The sequence below is a fragment of the Macrobrachium rosenbergii genome, chromosome 19 (genome assembly GCF_040412425.1).
Source record: "Macrobrachium rosenbergii isolate ZJJX-2024 chromosome 19, ASM4041242v1, whole genome shotgun sequence".
NCBI classification, from domain to species: Eukaryota; Metazoa; Arthropoda; class Malacostraca; order Decapoda; family Palaemonidae; genus Macrobrachium; species Macrobrachium rosenbergii.
In genome coordinates, this window is record NC_089759.1 from 6,047,476 (window position 1) to 6,067,494 (window position 20,019).

The 20,019-nt window shown below is 39.3% G+C and overlaps 1 protein-coding gene across 50 annotated transcripts in view; it reads right to left on the reverse strand.

Annotated features, from left to right (window-relative positions):
- The window catches only part of LOC136848582 (cytoplasmic dynein 1 intermediate chain-like), a 104,360-nt gene that overhangs the window by 9,859 nt on the left and 74,482 nt on the right, over window positions 1-20,019 (reverse strand). For all 50 annotated transcript variants that reach the window (XM_067120918.1, XM_067120929.1, XM_067120920.1 and 47 more), the window contains 5 exons: window positions 15,129-15,260; window positions 13,261-13,378; window positions 13,009-13,122; window positions 3,687-3,804; window positions 236-396 (listed from right to left, as the gene is read on the reverse strand). In XM_067120918.1, coding sequence (XP_066977019.1) covers window positions 236-396; window positions 3,687-3,804; window positions 13,009-13,122; window positions 13,261-13,378; window positions 15,129-15,260 — 643 coding nt within the window. The remainder of the gene's footprint in view (window positions 1-235; window positions 397-3,686; window positions 3,805-13,008; window positions 13,123-13,260; window positions 13,379-15,128; window positions 15,261-20,019) is intronic.

Here is a 20,019-nt window from a genome sequence, read left to right on the forward strand (position 1 = left end):
GAACACCAGAATGGTAATATCCAACTACTAAGACATTATTGGGCTGAGCTTCAGTTGAACAAAACATTTCAACTGACAATATAAAACAAGTACTGCTAAAAATATTGAGCTAACCAAAGATAAATTTGATAAAGTCTACTTTTTTCCTTTTCAATGAGGATTTGCCTTAGCACTACCAAATATCAACAAAATGCACAGATAAACATTAGGGATTCTTACTGTCGAGGATACTCACCTTCACAGACCAAAGTTTAACTGTCCAATCAATGGAAGAGGTAAGGAAAAGATGAGAGAAATCAATAGGACCTGGGGTAGAATGCGTGCTAACACCAGTTACTGGTCCTTGATGGCCTTCATAAGCATCAACGATACCAGCCTTACTACCATGACGACATGCTGAAGAGCAGGGAAAATTCTGTCATTTTACATTATGTGACCAGTTAATAGAAAAAAAAAATCAGAATGATTCTTTTGGCAAATACTGTCCTCAATTTTTATAAAACTACATTTTTCATACACATCAATCATATATTAACAAACAATTCAATCTATGAATGGCCCTAGACTACATTCTACCAACAGAAAAAGTTGAATAAATGTCTCATGGTGCATGCGCACCCTGCAAGCACAGGTTATCATTCAATCACCTGCCTCACTTTTCATGTCTTGAAGTGCAGCTGGAATATCACTGAGTCTCAGAATTCAATATAAAAATGACATTTTTATAATAAAATAAAGTTTTATATATACTTACCAAGTAATTACATAGCTATTAGTTTCTCTTAACCGGCAGCTCAAATTTTTGAAATTGCAGGTCTGCTAGTTCGTTATGGTTATGGCAACATGCCCCTCCCACTTTCGGGTGTAAGAGAAGGTACAACATAGCAAAGAGCTTCAATTTGTTTATGCCCTAATGTCCAAGTGAGGGGAGGCGGGTGGGCTCCGATTATGTAATTACTGGGTAAGTATATATAAGACTTTATTTTATTATAAAAATGTCATTTTTATATAAGTAACTTACCCAGTAATTACATAGCTGATTCCCACATTGAATGGAGGTGGGAATGTTGGACATATCTACCCCAAAACATTATTAATAGTAATGAGTTTGAGAACAGAAATTTGCTAACATTGAATCAATGTTGTTGAACCTTTCCTGATAAGAGAGCTGCTACAATAAGATACTGCCTCTGGTTGGCGCTCATCTTATCCAGTAGAGGCGGGTGGTAAAGCCTTCAGGGCCTACTACTACATTTGGTGCTTTGTAGCGATGGACTAAATTCCGATGGCTAGCAAAGTACAAGATGCCCCTGCCCAGGGTGCAGTACCACACGAAATAACCAGAGTAAATAGTCACCATAACCACCAAATTCAAATTAAAAACACCAATACCCAACCATAAAGCCAAAAGAATGGAGGGCACTCCAAGTACATAGTACTCCCAGGCTCACCAAAACTCAACACCGTAGGCAAGGTGAAGAGATTGAAGAAAGGACATTGCTTTCTACGTTTCCTTCCCAAACATCACTCCAGCTGCGTAAAATGGACCCAAGGTACTGCATTAATCTTAAGTCGTTTTGATATTCCTTAACTAATGCGATGCAAACACCGACTTCACTTCCATAACGTCGCTTGTACAATTGACGTAAGGGATAGATTGCGCTTAAATGCCAAAGACTTAGCAACTGCTCTTATCTCGTGGGTTTCATCTTTAAAGATGAGAGTGAGTTTTTGTTCACCATGGAATGTGCTTCGGAAATCAGATTCCTCAGAAAAATGCCAGGGCATTCTTAGACAGGGATCTAGAGGGATATTTCACAGAACACCAAAGGTTTCTTGACGTACCACAATTGTCCTTTGTTCTGTGAAGATAAAACTTAAGGGCTCTTACTGGACAGAGAGTTCTTTCTTCTTCAGACGGACCCACTATCTCGGACAAGTTCTTGATCATAAAAGAACGAGGCCATGGATTCAACGGCGATTCGTTCTTCGCCAGAAAGACTAGGGAAAAGAGAAAATTCTGTTTCTGTCTAAAGCATGGATTTCACTAGACCTCTTAGTGGTGGCCAAGGCAACCAGAAAAGAGTCTTCTTAGTTAGATCCCTTAAAGAGATAGATTGCATCGGCTCAAAACGTGACTGGAAAGCCACTTAAGGACCATGTCTAAGTTCCAGGACAGCAAATTTTTTTTTTTTTTTTTTTTTTTCAGGCTTTGCGGTGTCAACGGACTTAATCAGGCCAATTCTCAAAACCTAACAAATACATAATGGTACAGCCTAGTGCCTTCATCTAAAACAGAAGAAACACTCATGTAACCTTAAAACAGAGCAGAATAAATTTATTATTATTAATTATTATTATTGTTGTTGTTGTTGTTATATCCAGATCACAAAATTAACACTACCTCTCGTAGGCCTGTTGCAAAAGGTTTGTTCTCACTGACTGTATTACTTCTTCATTTGAAATATCGCAGCTTTTTAAAAAATTTACTAATTGGATAAACTTAAAATGAGAAGGATTCTGACAATATTTCTTTCAAGAATTTGTTTCCAATACAGTACTGGATTTATGTTCTTGGTTGAAAGCTGGACAATCACGAAATATGCTTGGTTCTAAGTAAGGATATGGCTTCTCTGTATTCATGGAATGGGTCAAGTAGGTTTTCATCGATATTACTTTAATTTGGAATACTTTTAGGAGTGAGCACCATAATCCAACAGTTGGTTTAAGCTGTTTTCATTTGTTATTGTCTACTTCATTATTCCACAATGCCTACCATTTACTGATGATGATAGGTCTAAGAGATAACAGCAAATTACTAATAGGAACCAGTATATTTAATGTACTAGCAGAATTTCTCTAATTTCCATAGAGAAATTTAAAATTTCTTATTACAACTTTAAAACCTTTGTCAACTTTAGATTATCTGATAAATCCCACTCTTTTTAAATGAGTGTGTGTCAAATACTATGCATAAGAACTTCACTGTTTGGCTGAAGTCACTTTTTTTCCCACTAAAAATTAGTTCAACTTCACACACACACACTTAATTCTAAATGTAATTATATTTCATTCAATTGGAATTAATAAATCATGGCTTTAAAATAAAGGCCATTGGTTACCTTATACCATCTGTTAACTAAAAATTAAGGTGAAAAAATAAAAAATGCACTGAAAACTCAAGGCTGAAAAAAAGCTACTTGAACATGAGAAAAATAATTCATCAACACAACCATAGGGAAGACAAAAATGGAACTGGTAAAAATTGAAAAAAACAAATAATGCCAATTAATGAAAAGACAACAAAGGTGCTAACTTAGCAATCAATTTACTACACACTAAAGACAACATATCAAACAACAATAAATGAGCAAATGTGTGAATGGAAACAAATGAATGGCAAATCACAACACTAATGGGATACACCAGTGGTAATTCTTTGGAGTAATGTAGCACAATGAATTGTCAAGTAGCTACCACTGGGGGATAACACTTTGCCTTCCTGACCAGTGAAGCATGAGTTGGGCATGTGCTTTTTCTTCTTTCCAGATCTATCAAGTTGGTATGACTGCATACCATTCACTCAGAATGACACTCATTATGATTTATGGGTTCGTATACATAACTGACTATTACACACAATATATTTTAATTTTTTTGAAACATCACCTTCATAATATACATACCAGTGAAAACAGCGCCTTCTTCTGACCCTACTATGAAGTTGTTTACATCACCGTGAGGGAATGCAAGACATGTCACAGCAACAGCTCTCGACTGCTTGTGCTGTAACTCCATAGATTCCTGTATTGAACAACATAACAAATATTATAGCATGAGCCGAAACAATATGAAAAACTATGGAAATTAAGTAGACTGTGAAAAGACAAAGGAAACCAAAGCAAAACCTTTTTTACATTTGCACATACAGGAGAAAAAGAGAATATAGCTGAATATGAAATATTTATTACAACTAGATACAAGTTTATCAACGGTTATATAATTATATAAAAGAGAAAGGTTTGGAGTGAACACTGCTACTTCAAATGCATTCTGACCTGGACTTATGAACTGGTTGTGGGTAAAGGCCTTTAATGAGCTCTACCTTCACTATATGGTAACGCATAGGTTCATACTATTACTTTGCCATAGTAATGCTTCTTTTTATAGCTCAAGACCCAGTATTAGAAGATTCTAATATAGTAAAGGCAGTCCCTGGGTATTGGTGGGCTTGGTTATTGGTGATCCAGTTTTTCAACGCTTGTCTAGCAACGAAAATCGGCAATTTTTGGCACTGCCATGTGCCAACTTTCGCGTATTGGCACCAATGTATACCTAACAGAGGAGCCGATAACGGAATCGCCAAAAATGCACTGAAAATTGCAGATTTTCAATTATTGGCAATTTTCACTTATCGTCACGCAATCTGAAAGGAACCTCCCCCGATAACCGGGGACTGCCTGTAACTGAATACAACAGTGTGATGCATATACATTGGTATAAATCACCCATCATCATCATCCGAAGCAAAATCATGAACTATTACCACTTTTTGTACAAAACATGACTAATATAATTAATAATTAAAAGAATATAAAGGCATTCCCTAGGAACACTATTCAACCATATTTACATATTTAAATTTGTTACTACTCCAGGTAAAAGACCCTTCATGAACATTTAAATACCTTAAGGTAAAGCTAAAACCTTCTAATTATAAAAATGCAGTAATTCTATATATGCTACAAACAACCCAAGTTGTTCAAAAGCTTTAATTCCCTATCAAAATCTAAATTGAGCTAATGAATGCATTTCTCTGTGATCAAATTTATTAATAAATTTCCCTACAACCAACAGGAAAACATATTAGGAGAATTCAAGGACTAAAGTCATCTCAAGTCACTTCAATACAATCTACCAAAAAATCTACATAACTGTGAAATGTGAAAAACAAAGCTTTACTATTTCAAATATAAAAATCTTGTCAAATACTTTATAATTTAACTTTATAATTTAACTTTATAATTTATAATTTAACTTTATAATTTATAATTTAATTAATACTTTATAATATAACTTGAATAATGATGTATATTAAGAACGATACTTTATGTGGGTCCTACTAGTATTAAAAGTCCTCAAAAGACTGCGCCCAGAATTAGACATAAAAAAGGCATCCCTCATCTTCATAGATAGCAGATCTATCAATAAATATAAAATTGAGACTTTATATCAATCTCTTATCCTTATGGTTAATGGTTTAAAAATTTTGATTCATAAGCATGTAAACAAAATTTCGCAATACTAGGACTAAATTTGCACCCACAGAAGAATGCCTATGTTTTGTCTACAGTATATATCTTGCCATAAAAACTATTGCAGTGTACCAAAATCAAATGTTGCCTGAACACACCAGAGTTTTCAGTGTATGGAGAAACAAGGCTTTACTTTACATGATTCCCCTGCCTGCCTTTGGTAAAATTACTTAATAATGGATTTCTCCCTTGGTTAGTATTGCAACAGAGTTACATATCTTAAACACTGTATATACAAAATAAATATGCTCCGATAAAGCAGATTTATATTCGATCACTGTCATAACATCACCATATTAACGTATTTTGGAGAAATATAACATTCAATTCAATCATTCGTTGTCATAAATAATAATACAATAATATTAATATACTTTGGATAATCATAACATTCAATTTCTTCATTCCCAATGAAGAACAGGCATAATTTACAACAATATCTACTAATTACAATTATTAGTATATTTAATTACCAACACCTTCCAATACTAGATAAAGAGCTTTATCATAAAAATGACATTTTTATGATAAAATGATGTTTCATTATACTTACCAAAACACTGTAAAAGCTTTTATCTCTTAAAATTCGACAAGTCCGAGATATAAATTTTCAAACTTTGTTTGGAACGTTGATATAATTGGCGGGAGACCCGACCCCACCGGATGCCGGTGGGGGTGGCGTGGAAGGCAACATACCCAGTATCCCAGGTCAGTTTCAATCTCGGCATACACAATTAGTGAAAGCCTGAGATAACGTCTCCCCCTGCGGGGAGGAGGAGGCCTTTAAGTCACAGTGTTTTGGTAAGTATAATGAAACATCATTTTATCATAAAAATGTCATTTTCATTATAATGACTTACCAAAACACTAAAAGCTGATTCCTCATTTAAGGTGGAAGGGCAGGGGATGAGGTATCAGTTATCGAAAGGTTACACATTATAAAAAAAGGGACAAACTCTAAACATGGGCATCCTATGGATCCCTACCAACAAAAAGGTAGGAGTCACCTTACCTGGTAGATGGGCTTTTGCAGGGAGGTACTGCCGCTGGTTGAAGCTCCACTACCTGCAGAGGCATTGGGCGTAAGCACTGCTAGCTACTCTGCTCCATAACAACCCAAGTAGTCAGGGAAGTACACCGCTGACTAAGACAAGGGGGAACTTTCCTTTGCTCTTGCCCTGAGCAATTGGAAAGCAACCAGACTGAAAACGGGCCTCACCGCCTAACATAAAACTAGCTAAATACATCCCCCTTCTCTATACCCTCAGCAGCTCAACTAGAATGGAGGGTACTCCAGGTGAACTGAGCACCCCCAGCTTCCCTTTAACTCAGCAACCATAAAACCACAAGGGGAAGGCAAGATAAAAAACCTACCCCCCTAGTGTGTTCCCCCTAAAACCAAGCCAGCTGCAGATACGGGACCTAACGCAAACAGGTCCTGATACGCAACTTCGATCTCCCTAAGGTAGTGAGACGCAAACACTGATTTCAACCTCCAGAAGGTGTTCTGTGTGATCTGCGAAAGTGACTTATTATGACGGAAAGCCACTGAAGTTGCTATTGAGCGCACTCCGTGAATGTGAGACTTGACTAGGCATGCGTCCTCTTCGTTAATGTGTCTGTGCACCTCTAAAATGAGTTCCTTGACGAAGAAAGCAAGGGCATTTGTGGATAAAGGTCTGGTTGGGTCTTTCACTGAACACCAAAGGTTAGAGGAACCTCCTCTGATGTTGGCCGTTCTGGCTAAGTAAGCGTTGATAGCTCTAACAGGGCACAAAGAAGTCTCCAATTCTTGAGGGCCAGCCACTTCGGAGAGGTTCTGAATGGTAAAGGACTGAGGCCACGGGTTGGAAGGAGACTTGTTCTTGGCCAGAAAATTCAAGGTGAAAGAACGAACAGCATTACCTTGTGAAAAACCCACTTCCTTGTCAATGGCCTGTATTTCACTAACCCTCTTTGCCGTTGCTAAGGTAACCAGAAAAAGGGATTTCTTAGTGGTCTCTAAGAGAAAGATCTTGTAAAGGTTCGTACCCTGGAGACATCAACCACCTCAAAACTACATCTAAATTCCAGGCAAGGGAAGGTTTTGGGGTTTTAGCTGTGTCTAAGGACTTGAGGAGGTCTGACAAGTCTCGGTTATTTGATAGGTCTAACCCCCTATGGTAGAAGACGGAGGACAGCATGGCTCTGTAACCTTTGATGGTTGATGGCATCAATTTTCTTGAATCCCTTAAGTAAACGAAAAATTCGGCAAGTTGAGTTATAGACGTCGAAGAAAAGGAGATACTATTTTTTCTACACCAATTCCTGAAGACTGTCCACTTGGACTGGTATAATTTGCTAGAGGAGTCCATTCTGTACCTCGCAATAGCCTCTGCAGCCTTGCTTGAAAAACCTCGCGCTCTGATGAGCTTCCTGACAGTCTGAAGCCTGTCAGAGCAAGAGTGGACAATCCCTGGTGGAACTTCATTAGGTGGGGTTGTCTGAGAAGCGACTTCCTTTGAGGAGGAAGCCTTGGGAAGTCTATCAGGAGATCTAGCAGGTCCGGGAACCACTCCTTCCTTGGCCAGAACGGGGCAACGAGGATTAGTTCGACACTCTGATGGAATTTCACTTTATCACTTGCCTGATGAGCCCGAAAGGAGGAAAGGCATAGGCAAACAGGTTCGTCCAGTCTAGGAGCATGGTGTCCACCAAGTGAGTCAGTGGGTCTGGGACTGGCGAGCAGAACACTGGGAGATGATGGTTCTTGGAGGTAGCGAAAAGATCTATTATGGGAGTGCCCCACAAATTCCACAGATCTAGGCACACTCGTGGGTGCAGGGTCCACTCCGTAGGGAGAGTCTGGTTCCGACGGCTGAGTTGGTCCGCCAGAACGTTCAGCTTTCCCTGCACAAACCGAGGGAACAGGACCACCCTGTTGCTGACCGCCCACAGAAGAAGGTCCCTCGCAGTTTTGAACAGGGAGAAGGAATGGGTACCTCCCTGTTTCAGAATGTAAGCTAGAGCCATCGAGTTGTCGGCGTGAACAGCGACTGCTTGGCCTGAGACGTGGGTCGAAAAGTCCTGGAGAGCGAGGTGAATGGCCAACAGTTCCTTGGCGTTGATGTGGAGCTGCTTCTGTTCGTTCGACCAAACTCCTGACATCCTGAGGTTGCCTAGATGTGCTCCCCACCCAACACTGGACGCGTCTGAGAACATCTGTAGAGATGGTTGTCTTGGGAGGAGATCTAGACCCTCCGAAAGCCTTTCCGGTGATTTCCACCAGAGAAGATGCCTCTTGACGTCGGGGGGAATTTTGAAGACTGTGGAGTCCATTTGAGTCCTTCTGTCCCAAGAGACCCTGAGGAAAAACTGTAAGGGTCTCATGTGCAGACGGCCTAACTTGACGAATTGCTCCACTGACGACAGAGTTCCCAGGAGAGCCATCCACTGCCAGGCGGAGCAACTGTCCAAGAGGAGAAACTTCTCCACCGTCTGAAGGCAGGAGGAAACCCTTTTGGGGGACAGAAAAGCCCGAAAAGCTAGACTGTCCAGAGTCATCCCCAAATAAAGAATCCTCAGCGAAGGAATTAAGCTCGACTTTTCCGTGTTTATCAGAATCCCTAAGTCTCGAGCTAACCTTAGGGTTCTGTGAAGGTCTTCCATGCAGCGGTCCCTTGATGATGAACGGAGTAGCCAGTCGTCAAGGTACAAGGAGATCCGAACTCCCTCCAGGTGGAGCCAATGACCTATCGGGGCGAGAATCCTGGTGAACACCTGCGGGGCTGTCGACAGGCCGAAGCAGAGGGCCCAGAACTGGTAAACTCTGTCCTTGAAAACAAACCGAAGATACCTCCTGGAGTCTTGATGTACTGGAATGTGGAAATAGGCATCTTCCATGTCAAGGGTCACCATCCAATCCCCTCGAGTTAGAGCTTGAAGAACGGAGCGGTTCGTTTCCATGGAAAACTTGGTTTTCACTAAGTACAGATTGAGAGCGCTTACGTCGAGAACTGGCCTCCAACCCCCTGATGACTTGGGGACTACAAACAGGCGGTTGTAGAAACCTGGGGTTGACACGTCCTGTACTTCTTCGATGACCGTTTTCCCTAAGAGAGACTGGACTTCTGTCTCTAGGACTGAAAACTTGACTGAGCCTCCTGAGTATGCTGTCAAGGAAATGGGAGAAGTGGAGAGAGGAGGAGGTTGGGCGAACGGAAGGCGGTAGCCTAGCTGGAGCACTTGCACCACCCACTGATCTGCACCTCTGTCTCTCCATTCCTCCCAAAAGAGGCTGAGTCTGGCCCCCACCGGCGCATGGAGGACAGGGTTCCTACTTACTGGCAGGACGACCTTGTGGCTTCGAGGAGAACTTGTGACCCCTGGAGTTGGAGCGGGACCTTGAGTAAGGTTTGGGCCTGGAGTTACGAAACGGATGTCTGTTAAGAGGAGATACCATCTTGGTCAAAGAAGCGGGAGCAGGCCTCGGTTTGGTGGAAGACATAGACAGGATGTGTGACGACGCCCTCTTATCCATGGCTGAAAGGACGTCTTTCACTACTGCTTCTGGGAAAAGGCCCTCCTTGTCAAAAGGTGCGAACATCAACGCCGTTTTCTGCGAAGAAGTCACAGCCTTAGATAAGAAAGAGCACCAAGTCTCCTTCTTCTTCAGAGTGGCCATGGCGAAGAGGGAGGAAAGTTCGCCTGCCGCATAATGGATAGCAATGTCGGTGCAGGAAAGGAATCCCGTGATTCTCTCCAAGACGTCTTCTGCGACATTAGCCTGCTCAACCTGTTTAAAAATAGCTCCCATTGACCAATCGAGAAAGCTGACAATCTCTAGGAGCTTGTAGAGGTTCTTGGAAAAAGGTTCTACATCTAGGGCAGAAAAGGTCTTGGCTGCCTCAAAGGAAATGCGCCTTGAAGGGTCCACAAGGGAGCCAAAGTCCCCTCGTGCTGAAATTGCCGAGCCCAGTGAAGGAGAAGTTTCTGTACTGTAATAATTTTGCCTCCTTTTCGACAGCTTTGAAGGAGGGTACGCAAACGACGATTTACCCGAGGATCTCTTAGCTTCCAACCAAGCCTCTACTTCCTTTAATGCTTTCTTGGAGGCGGTGGAGAGTACTAATTTGGGAAGGGAACTGGCAGGACATTGTTTTCCCAGACGCAACGTGGAAGTCGGGAAGGAGAGGGCTGTCGGCTGAAAATGTTGAGGGTACGACTGCAGCAGAAAGCTGAGTAGAGAAGCGTAATGAGAGGAAGGCACTGATTCAACGGGACCTTCCTCTTCACCAGAAAGAATCGGTTCCGTGCCCAGATCGTCCAGGAGTTGAGGAGGAACAACTTCTTGACTCCCGGGAATACCAAGGACTTTGCGGACTACCTTTTCTAGCTTCTCTTCCAGCAGAATAGACTCCTGGGAAGGTGAGAATGAAGCCAAAGGAGCCGACGCTTCCTGTGTAGGAGGAGGAGGAAGAGGCCCGGGAACTTGAGGCCAACCTTTCTGGAGAGGGCTAGGCATCTTGACTGCCCTAGGTGACCTGGGAGGGAGCGTGTGAAATGTATCTTCTTGATCAGAACCCCACACTGAGTAACCAGGTATAGGGCTAGCTGTCCTTTTCTTAAAGAGTTTAGTAACCCTAGGGCAGGAATTATCAGAAGATTGCCTCTTTAAGGGTCGAGAGGCACGATCCCACTTGCAATGACGAGGAGGGGGAGGATCTGAAGAGCTGGAAGATGAAGAGACTGAAGATGAACTGCTGCTACTCTCACCTGAAGAACTTAACCTTTGGTAGTGCTGCTTCGACGACGACCGTCTTGACGAAGATTCTGGGGACACGATCCTGCGATGTCGGCGATGGCAAGAAGATCGACGCGTCAATGGAGAAACACTACGCGAACTTGCGTGCCCACGACCCTCCGGGGCCTTGCAAGATTCACTTTTGCGGCTCCCCAAAGCTTTTCGACACTTCGACGACGAGTCAAGCTTACTACTTTCACCACCAGGGCTAAGGCTTTCCTGTATCTTAGAGGATGAGCCTGCTCATGGGCAAGAATTTCTGACCTTTTCGCCAGCGCCGGACTGTCTTCTAGCCTCAGAAGGCGAGCGGGACAGCTGCCTTTGCTCAAAAGATTCAGAAAAACGAGCAGACTCGCCTGAAACACGATCACGAACAACCACATTGTTATCACTAACACTGATGTCATCACCAGCGCTAATGCCCGGACTATGGCGCGAGCGCACTAAACTTACGACCAACTCCATGAAACCGTTCATTTGCGCTTCCATTTGATTTCTAAAAAGAACAAATTCTGATTTATCAGCCTCGAGGCTGGGCTTGGCTTTAGGGAAAACATACTGGGAAACTGGTGAAGAAGAGGGGGGAATATAAGGAGGGGAAAGAGCAGCAGTAGAGGTGGGGGTAGGAGAGGAGGAAGGAACAGCCGGTAAAGTAGATGACGCCGATGCCACCAGCGAAGAAGATAGCCTAGCTTCCTTACGCTTAAAAGCTTTCCTATCCCTATCCTTAACCAGCTTTACCTGATGGGAACTGTACGTTTGCCAAAACTCCTGACTCCATTCCATACACTCACTGCATGTGTTCTCCTGGGAACACTCCTGACCCCTACATGCCATACACAAAGAATGGCGGTCGTACTTAAGTTTGACCAGTTTGGAAGAGCACAAATTCCCTGCGCAAACTCTGGATCCAGAGAAACTGGAATCCGACATAGCTACCAAATTCACAGAGCTACGCTAGCTAGATTAATAAACAGGATATTGAGTACTTCACCAAGGAGAGACGCCAGAAAGAAGCGCAACGAGATGCAAGAAACCAAACAGTTTGAGACGGACGGATGCACGAGATGCGTTAACAATACGCCCGAGATTGAAACTGACCTGGGATACTGGGTATGTCGCCTTCCACGCCACCCCCACCGGCATCCGGTGGGATCGGGTCTCCCGCCAATTATATCAGCGTTCCAAACAAAGTTTGAAAATTTATATCTCGGACGTGTCGAATTTTAAGAGATAAAAGCTTTTACTGTGTTTTGGCAAGTCATTATAATGAAACCAAGCATTACTATGGTAGGGTTATACGCAAACCATTACAGTCCTTGCCTAAACTGTTTCCTTCCCATTCTCTCAGCACATAAGAAAATGATGGAGCTGCTATGGTTAAAGTGGCGAAGACAGACCTCACTCAAAAGCCTTAAACCAAGACCTGTCATAAGCCCAGGCCTCCATGTATTCTTAGCAATCTTTCTATTTGCTATTGTATGAACCTTGATGAACTTGGCCCTTTTTGTAATACATGTGAAATTTCATTTGCAATTGTACTGATCATTTTTACTTTCCTGTCCTTGAAAATTCTGCTAGAATTTCTCTTGTCTTTATACAGTCTTTATTTATACAGCTTACTTATATACTTTGCATCATTTTATCCTTAACTATTCTGTTCTCTCACTTTTCTCATTTATTCTTTTTTCCTAAATCAGCTTTCTTTAATGTATTACTGTTATGATATCTATTACCATCATCATCGTCTAAGGATCACTAAGGAACTGGAGTACAAACTATTCAATAAAAATAATGGTAGAGTTATTAGCTTTGAAACAGAGTTATGGTACATAATCCTCATAAAAACATCTATGTTTTCTAAGAAAAAGAAATGCCTTATGAATGAAACAACTTCATACAGTTACAAACCTGCGGCTGTGACAGCATATCCAGCGACCAGGAACACATCTTGCCATCCGTACTGACACTAATCAAATTATGAGCATTCTGTGTGCCAACTACTTTCATACAATATACGGGATGCTGAAAAACAAAGAGGAATAAATCATTTTACTCATCTTTGAAATTCACTGTATTGAAATAAAATAAAATTACTTGAAGAATGGACATATTATTGTACATGGAATATTCCAATTCAGTACTTGAACTTCTGTTGCTTACTGTATGTGCTGCAGCCGAAAGTGGACTACGCTGAACTGGTGTTCTCTTTTGACTTCTGTTATCCCACAACACAATTTGCCCAGAGTACGTGCCGCCAATTATAAGGTTAGGATGGAACCTATAAAAAAGAAGAGGGTATTTTAAAAACACAATAAAAAGGATGCAAGAGTAAATAACAGCATATTCCTTCCAACCATAACACAGCACAACGAAGCAATGTAACTCTAATCTGGCAAGCATGAAGGATGTGTTCTTAGACAATGGCAAAACTTGGAAGAAAAACAAGTTGAAAAAACTGAACAGAGGCAAAAACAACCAAGGAGAATTGATGGAAATTACCTTCTTTAATTGTGGAACACTTAATCCTTTAATTCAAACTTACATCAATAGCAAAGCCTTGAATAGGGTTAAATAATTCTTTCCCAACTTCTGAGTTTTTAATATTATAACTGGCTTAAATGCATCATCCATTTCTATGTTATAAGACTAACCATTTTCTATAACACTCATGACAAGATGCACTAAAATTTTTTATACTTCCCAAAGGCATGAACTGGGTTAAAACCCATCTTAAAAGGGAAATTCAGATGCAAAACAAATTGGTTGCAGAACATCATATGCAAAGAAAATTAGCACAACCTTATTAAAAATTACAATAACACATTTCAAGATATCAAGATGGAAATTGTCACTGTGGAAACTGGATAGCTGTGCATAATCTCACTCGAGTTACGTACCCTGATGACAGAATGGAAAATTTAAAAACACCATCATATCATTGCATTTTCAAACATTCAAAATAACAGACAGAACATGCAGTCACTACTCAACTGACTATGAGATTGCTGACCTCTGCCAACACAATTAACAGTTACCGTAATGCACTGCATAACTTTAAATTTCTTTCATAAATAGTAGTAAGCTGTCATTTTATTTAAATGTACATCAGTGACAATAACAAGAAGCAAGCCAATAATAAAATCCAGAATTCTAGTCCAAGTTTAGGAAATATCCACCTAAAAATCTAATAAACTTCTTGTAACATGGAGTTAGTAAAGCTCTGATAGCTTTCCTTTACTCCTCCTAGTATACACAGAAAGTCAAACAGAGCCTATCTTCCTTTGCAGAGATAATATAATCCAATAGGCGCATAAGTTACACCTTAAAAATTATAATGATTCTATTCTATTAAGAAAAATATTTTGTGGGTCCATAAAAATTAACAAAGTACTGTATTACCAAAAGAATCCAAGAAGAACTTAATCTTATCTTTTAACATTAGCTGAAAACTTCTTATCCATGAACAATTAAAAAATAACTTCCAACTAGATACCCCATTTCATCATGATGACCAAGTGCAACACAGACCCCACTAAAATATATCAAAAAGCTCATGTCCATCCTCCTGTTGTTACATAATATAAATCTCTTGCAGTTCTCAACCTATACAAATTTTAACTGAATGAGCTTATTTCTCACAGATAATTTGCTAATATAAACCAAAAACAGCTAAAATTCTCTCAACAAGAGTATTTTTTTGCTTCAATTGTTCAAGGTTATCACACTGGTACACATAAATATTTACAATCTGAACAATCAAAGCATGAAGTCTTGATTGGTTTACCTGCATAAGTAAAATAAAGGAAAATTATTCATAACACTATACATGCTCGTAAGAAACACAAGGCTTTCCATTATTCTAAAAGCACATCTACAGAACTAAGAATCTTGATATACAGAGTGTAAAAACTTACTTCCTCAGCCACATTATCCAAGTCATCCTTATTTGAAGAAATAAACAGTAGTGACCATCAAAGAATGATAACCTATAGAAAAATACAACAGGATGCAAAATCTCACAACTTTACCTGGCAAATGTAGCTGACATCACAGGTGACTGGCAATGGAAGATGTACTCTGGGGTATCTTTCTTAAACTTAGTGTTCCAAACTAGTGCTACACCATCTGGATCATGTGGTGAATCCTCATTATTGTTGTAACTGTAATGTAAATCAATTTTTATTAATGTTGTTACTGCCATCATTGCTGATCCTAAAATTACCATTCTCCTAAAACTAGTAACATGAGCAGTAATGTGAGCAGACCAGTGATTTAACATAAAAGCTTCCCATAAGATGTGACCGTTATAAGAAAAGGTAATAAGCTAAGAGAATTACATAAAATAAAATTACTGATAAACCTAACAAAAATTTAATCTTAAAAAAAAAAAAAGATATACTATTCATACAAACTCATCACTATAATCAGCTCACATTTACAGTCTCTGAATGCTCCAAAGACATCAGTTTATGTTCAACAGAAAAAAAGAAGAGTGGCAGTCACCATGTCCATGCGCTTATGGAACCCTAGGTCCCAGAACCTAATAGCCTCAGCCTTTGTGTAGTCTGGGACTTGGAGATAAGAACTCAGTATCATAAAAAATTGGTTTTCAAGAAATATTTTATAAAAAGCAGAAGTTTCATCATCAACCAACTACAGTACTTACAATCATCCTAACATAATTTATATGGGATGAACATGCTGCTGAATAACCCAAGAGCTACCTGACAGGAACCTATAAGATACAAATGAGTCCTTGAGCATGATGTACCATATGAGCTCATGACTGAAAGAAACGGAGTCACATTTGATGGGAATACAGCCCGGTTACAACAATAAAATTAAGTACAATACCTGTATTTCTAATATAACTGTGTGCTCTTGGACAGGACTAAGTACTTACTAATAATGTGAGGCAAAATGATAAGTAATCCATATATACCTTAAAGTATGTTATAAAAGAGGAATGAGAGAAAGATTAAAGTGAAGATGATGATAAGTCTAAAAACTCCAAAACCTAAACTGAAACTGGTACTAATTGCCCAACTGCTATTAACAGACCTGGTGAGAATACTGTGAATATGTCCCTAGCATAGAAGTTTGTGAAGATAGTATGGCACCTCATGTGTCTGCCAGGATTCCATTTAAAAAATAAAGTAGCAAAGAGAGCTGTGATCTTGTGGACAAGCACTATTTGTGGTGCTTCACCATCCATCACATGACCATTTGCCCTCAGGATAACTAGCTTGAGTGAGTAAGAAATAATTTTCCTCAACACTTTGTTTCCTGAAACTCCCTGAGAGAACATTTGAATGTACTTTCCTTGATGTGAAAGTGGTATCTACTGAGAGAAAGGCACTGAGGCAAACTTAACCCTTTGAAATTTCAATGACATCAAAACCTACTCCAAACCATTCAGATTACAATAATATCAAAATGATGACAGTGCATTCCTTTCAAGAAGCCAGAAAACTTACATTAACCCTTAAACGCCTGTTGGACGTTTTAAACGTCGTCCAAAATTGTCTGTCGAATGCCGAGTGGACATTGCAAACGTCGACTGAAAATGCTTTTTTAAATATTCGCGGAAAAATAATTGTAGGCCTAGTTTGCGGAAGATTTCAAATCCCGCGCCTCGGCGGATGCTGGGAGTTCACGGATCCAGCTGTTGTTTTGTTTCTGAGCGTCACCCAGACGCCGCATGCATAAATTTCCCCATCTCGCATCAGAGAGCATCAGAGCAGCACCTTGCGGGAGCGATATTTTGACGCAGACGTGTTTTGTTGAACTTTTTGCGAGTGTTAGCGTATTCGTGCTGCAACAGAACGCTTGCAGAGATGTCACAAAGGCATCAGGACCGTGAAAGGCGATACTGCCTGTCGGAAGTGAGCGTGTGAGGCAAGTTTTAGACTGGGATGCTGGAGAAGGACCCAGCAACCAAAGTGAATTTTAACATTCGGTCAACTTTGACTCTACCAAAATGATCGAAAAACGCATCCGTAAGCCATAATTATTACATTCGAGTAACAATCAATCATTTACCTTCATTTTGCAACAAATGGAAAGTCTCTAGCACAATATTTAGAATTTTGGTGAATTTTTGACAAAAAAATTTTCCTCCGCTCCGCACGCACATACTCCGCTGAAAATCCAGTCATTTCTTGCGTCAGCTTGCCGAAATTTTTTTGCCGTTTCATATTATTCGTTACATAAAGTGTTATACATCAAAATGTGCGCAATTTCATGTAGAATACAACAAAAAATATATATCATTCCTTTAGCTCTTCACAGTGTTTTAATATTTACATCGAAATCACGATAACTGACAAAATTTTAACATTCGGTCAACTTTGACTCGACCGAAATGATCGAAAAACGCATCCGTTTCCATAATTATTACATTCGAGTAACAATCAATCATTTACCTTCATTTTGCAACAAACGGAAAGTCTCTAGCACAATATTTAGAATTTTGGTGAATTTTTGAAAAAAAATTTTCCTCCGCTCCGCGCGCGCGAACTCCGCTGAAAATCCTGTCATTTCTTGCGTCAGCTTGCCATAATTTTTTCATCGTTTCATATTATTCGTTACATAAAGTGTTATACATCAAAATGTGCGTAATTTCATGTAGAATACAACAAAAAATATATCATTCCTTTAGCTCTTCACAGTTTTTTAATATTTACATCAAAATCACGATAACTGACAAAATTTTAACATTCGGTCAACTTTGATTCGACCGAAATGATCGAAAAACACATCCGTAAGCCATAATTATTACATTCTAGTAACAATCAATCATTTACCTTCATTTTGCAACAAATGGAAAGTCTCTAGCACATTATTTAGATTTTTGGTGAATTTAAAAAAAAAAATTTTCTTAAACTCGGCGCTCAGATACTCCGCTGAAAATCCTGTCATTTCTTGCGCAGCTTGCCGTAATTTTTTCGCCGTTTCATATTATTCGTTACATAAAGTGTTATACATCAAAATGTGCGCAACTTCATGTAGAATACAACAAAAAATATGTCATTCCTTTAGCTCTTCACAGTTTTTTAATATTTTCGCCGAAATCATGATAACTGACAAAATTTTAACATTCGGTCAACTTTGACTCGACCGAAATGATCGAAAAACGCATCCGTAAGCCACAATTATTACATTCGAGTAACAATCAATCATTTACCTTCATTTTGCAACAAACGGAAAGTTTCTAGCACATTATTTAGATTTTTGGTGAATTTTTTATAAAAAAATTTTCCTCCGCTCCGCACGCGTGTACTCCGTTGAAAATCCTGTCATTTCTTGCGTCAGCTTGCCGTAATTTTTTCGCCTTTTCATATTATTCGTCACATAAAGTGTTATACATCAAAATGTGCAAAATTTCATTTAGAATACAACAAAAAAAATATGTCATTCCTTTAGCTCTTCACAGTTTTTTTATATTTTCGCCGAAATCACGATAACTGACAAAATTTTAACATTCGGTCAACTTTGACTCGACCGAAATGATAGAAAAACGCATCCATAAGCCATAATTATTACATTCGAGTAACAATCAATCATTTACCTTCATTTTGCAACAAACGGAAAGTCTCTAGCACAATATGTAGATTTTTGGTGAATTTTTAAAAAATTTTTCCTTCGCTCATGTGACTCCGCTGAAAATCCTGTCATTTCTTGCGTCAGCTTGCCGTAATATTTTCGCCGTTTCATATTATTCGTTACATAAAGTGTTATACATCAAAATGTGCGCAATTTCATGTAGAATACAACAAAAAATATATCATTCCTTTAGCTCTTCACAGTTTTTTTATATTTACATCGAAATAACGATAAATAGCAAAAAATCAACCTTCGGTCAACTTTAACTCGATGGAAATGGTTCAAAAATGCAATTGTAAGCTAAACAACTTACAGCCTAGTAACATTCAATCAATTTCCTTCATTTTGGCACAATTGGAAAGTCTCTAGCACAATATTTTGATTTTTGGTGAATTTTTGAAAAAAAACTTTTTTTTACGTCCATGGCGTTTAATTCATGCATCATTTTGTGATAATATTTTCTCTGTGTTGCTTTAATCATTTTACAATCTGTTATATACCAAAATCATCGCTATTTAGTGTACAATACAACTAAAAAAAATTAACTCATTAGCTTCAACCGTTTTCCTTACAGCGCGATTTGTATACAATTATATACGAGTTTTTTTTTCGCTGTCATATATTCCAATATTTATATATGATGATATTTTTTTTTATTTCTGATGGTTGCATACTAAACTTCAGGCAATGAGAAAAAAAGGAGCCAAAAATGAACTCTTAATCTTGAAAACTAAGCGCGCTGTGATTTTTTGAAAAAAACTTTTTTTCCGCTTCGGCGCTACCTCTCGGAGGCCGCCAGCATACGGGAGATGTTTTTGAAAATAGGGCTTCGGCGTTAAAGGGTTAATCATAATAACTTAATGCTAACTGCCCCTTCAAAATGGGCAATGAAAACACAAAAGCTAGCAAAGAATATTCTATCTAACACGACTATTAATAACTCTCAACACCCAGGATATAAGAAAGCCAATGGATGAAATAAGTAAACTGGGCAAATCTAACGAACATGATAACTGGAATGCTTCTGGCAATCCTGAAATCACCAAGAGTTCTTGGAAATTCTGAGCTGTGTACAGTGCTACAGATGAAGATGAAAAAAAGTGAACCAGTCAACCTTCAACCTTGCATCCATCATGCATCTGAAAGTCCTGTCTGTCCCAGAGCCCAGGCTATGAATAGCAATCATTTACCTTTGCTCACTGTCTGAGAAGTTACTATGCACACTATGATACTTATTCTGGTATCAAATAAAAAATCAAATTATTCAGTTGAAATATGCCAAAAATTAAGCATCAGAGCATCTAAGTGGCTCAT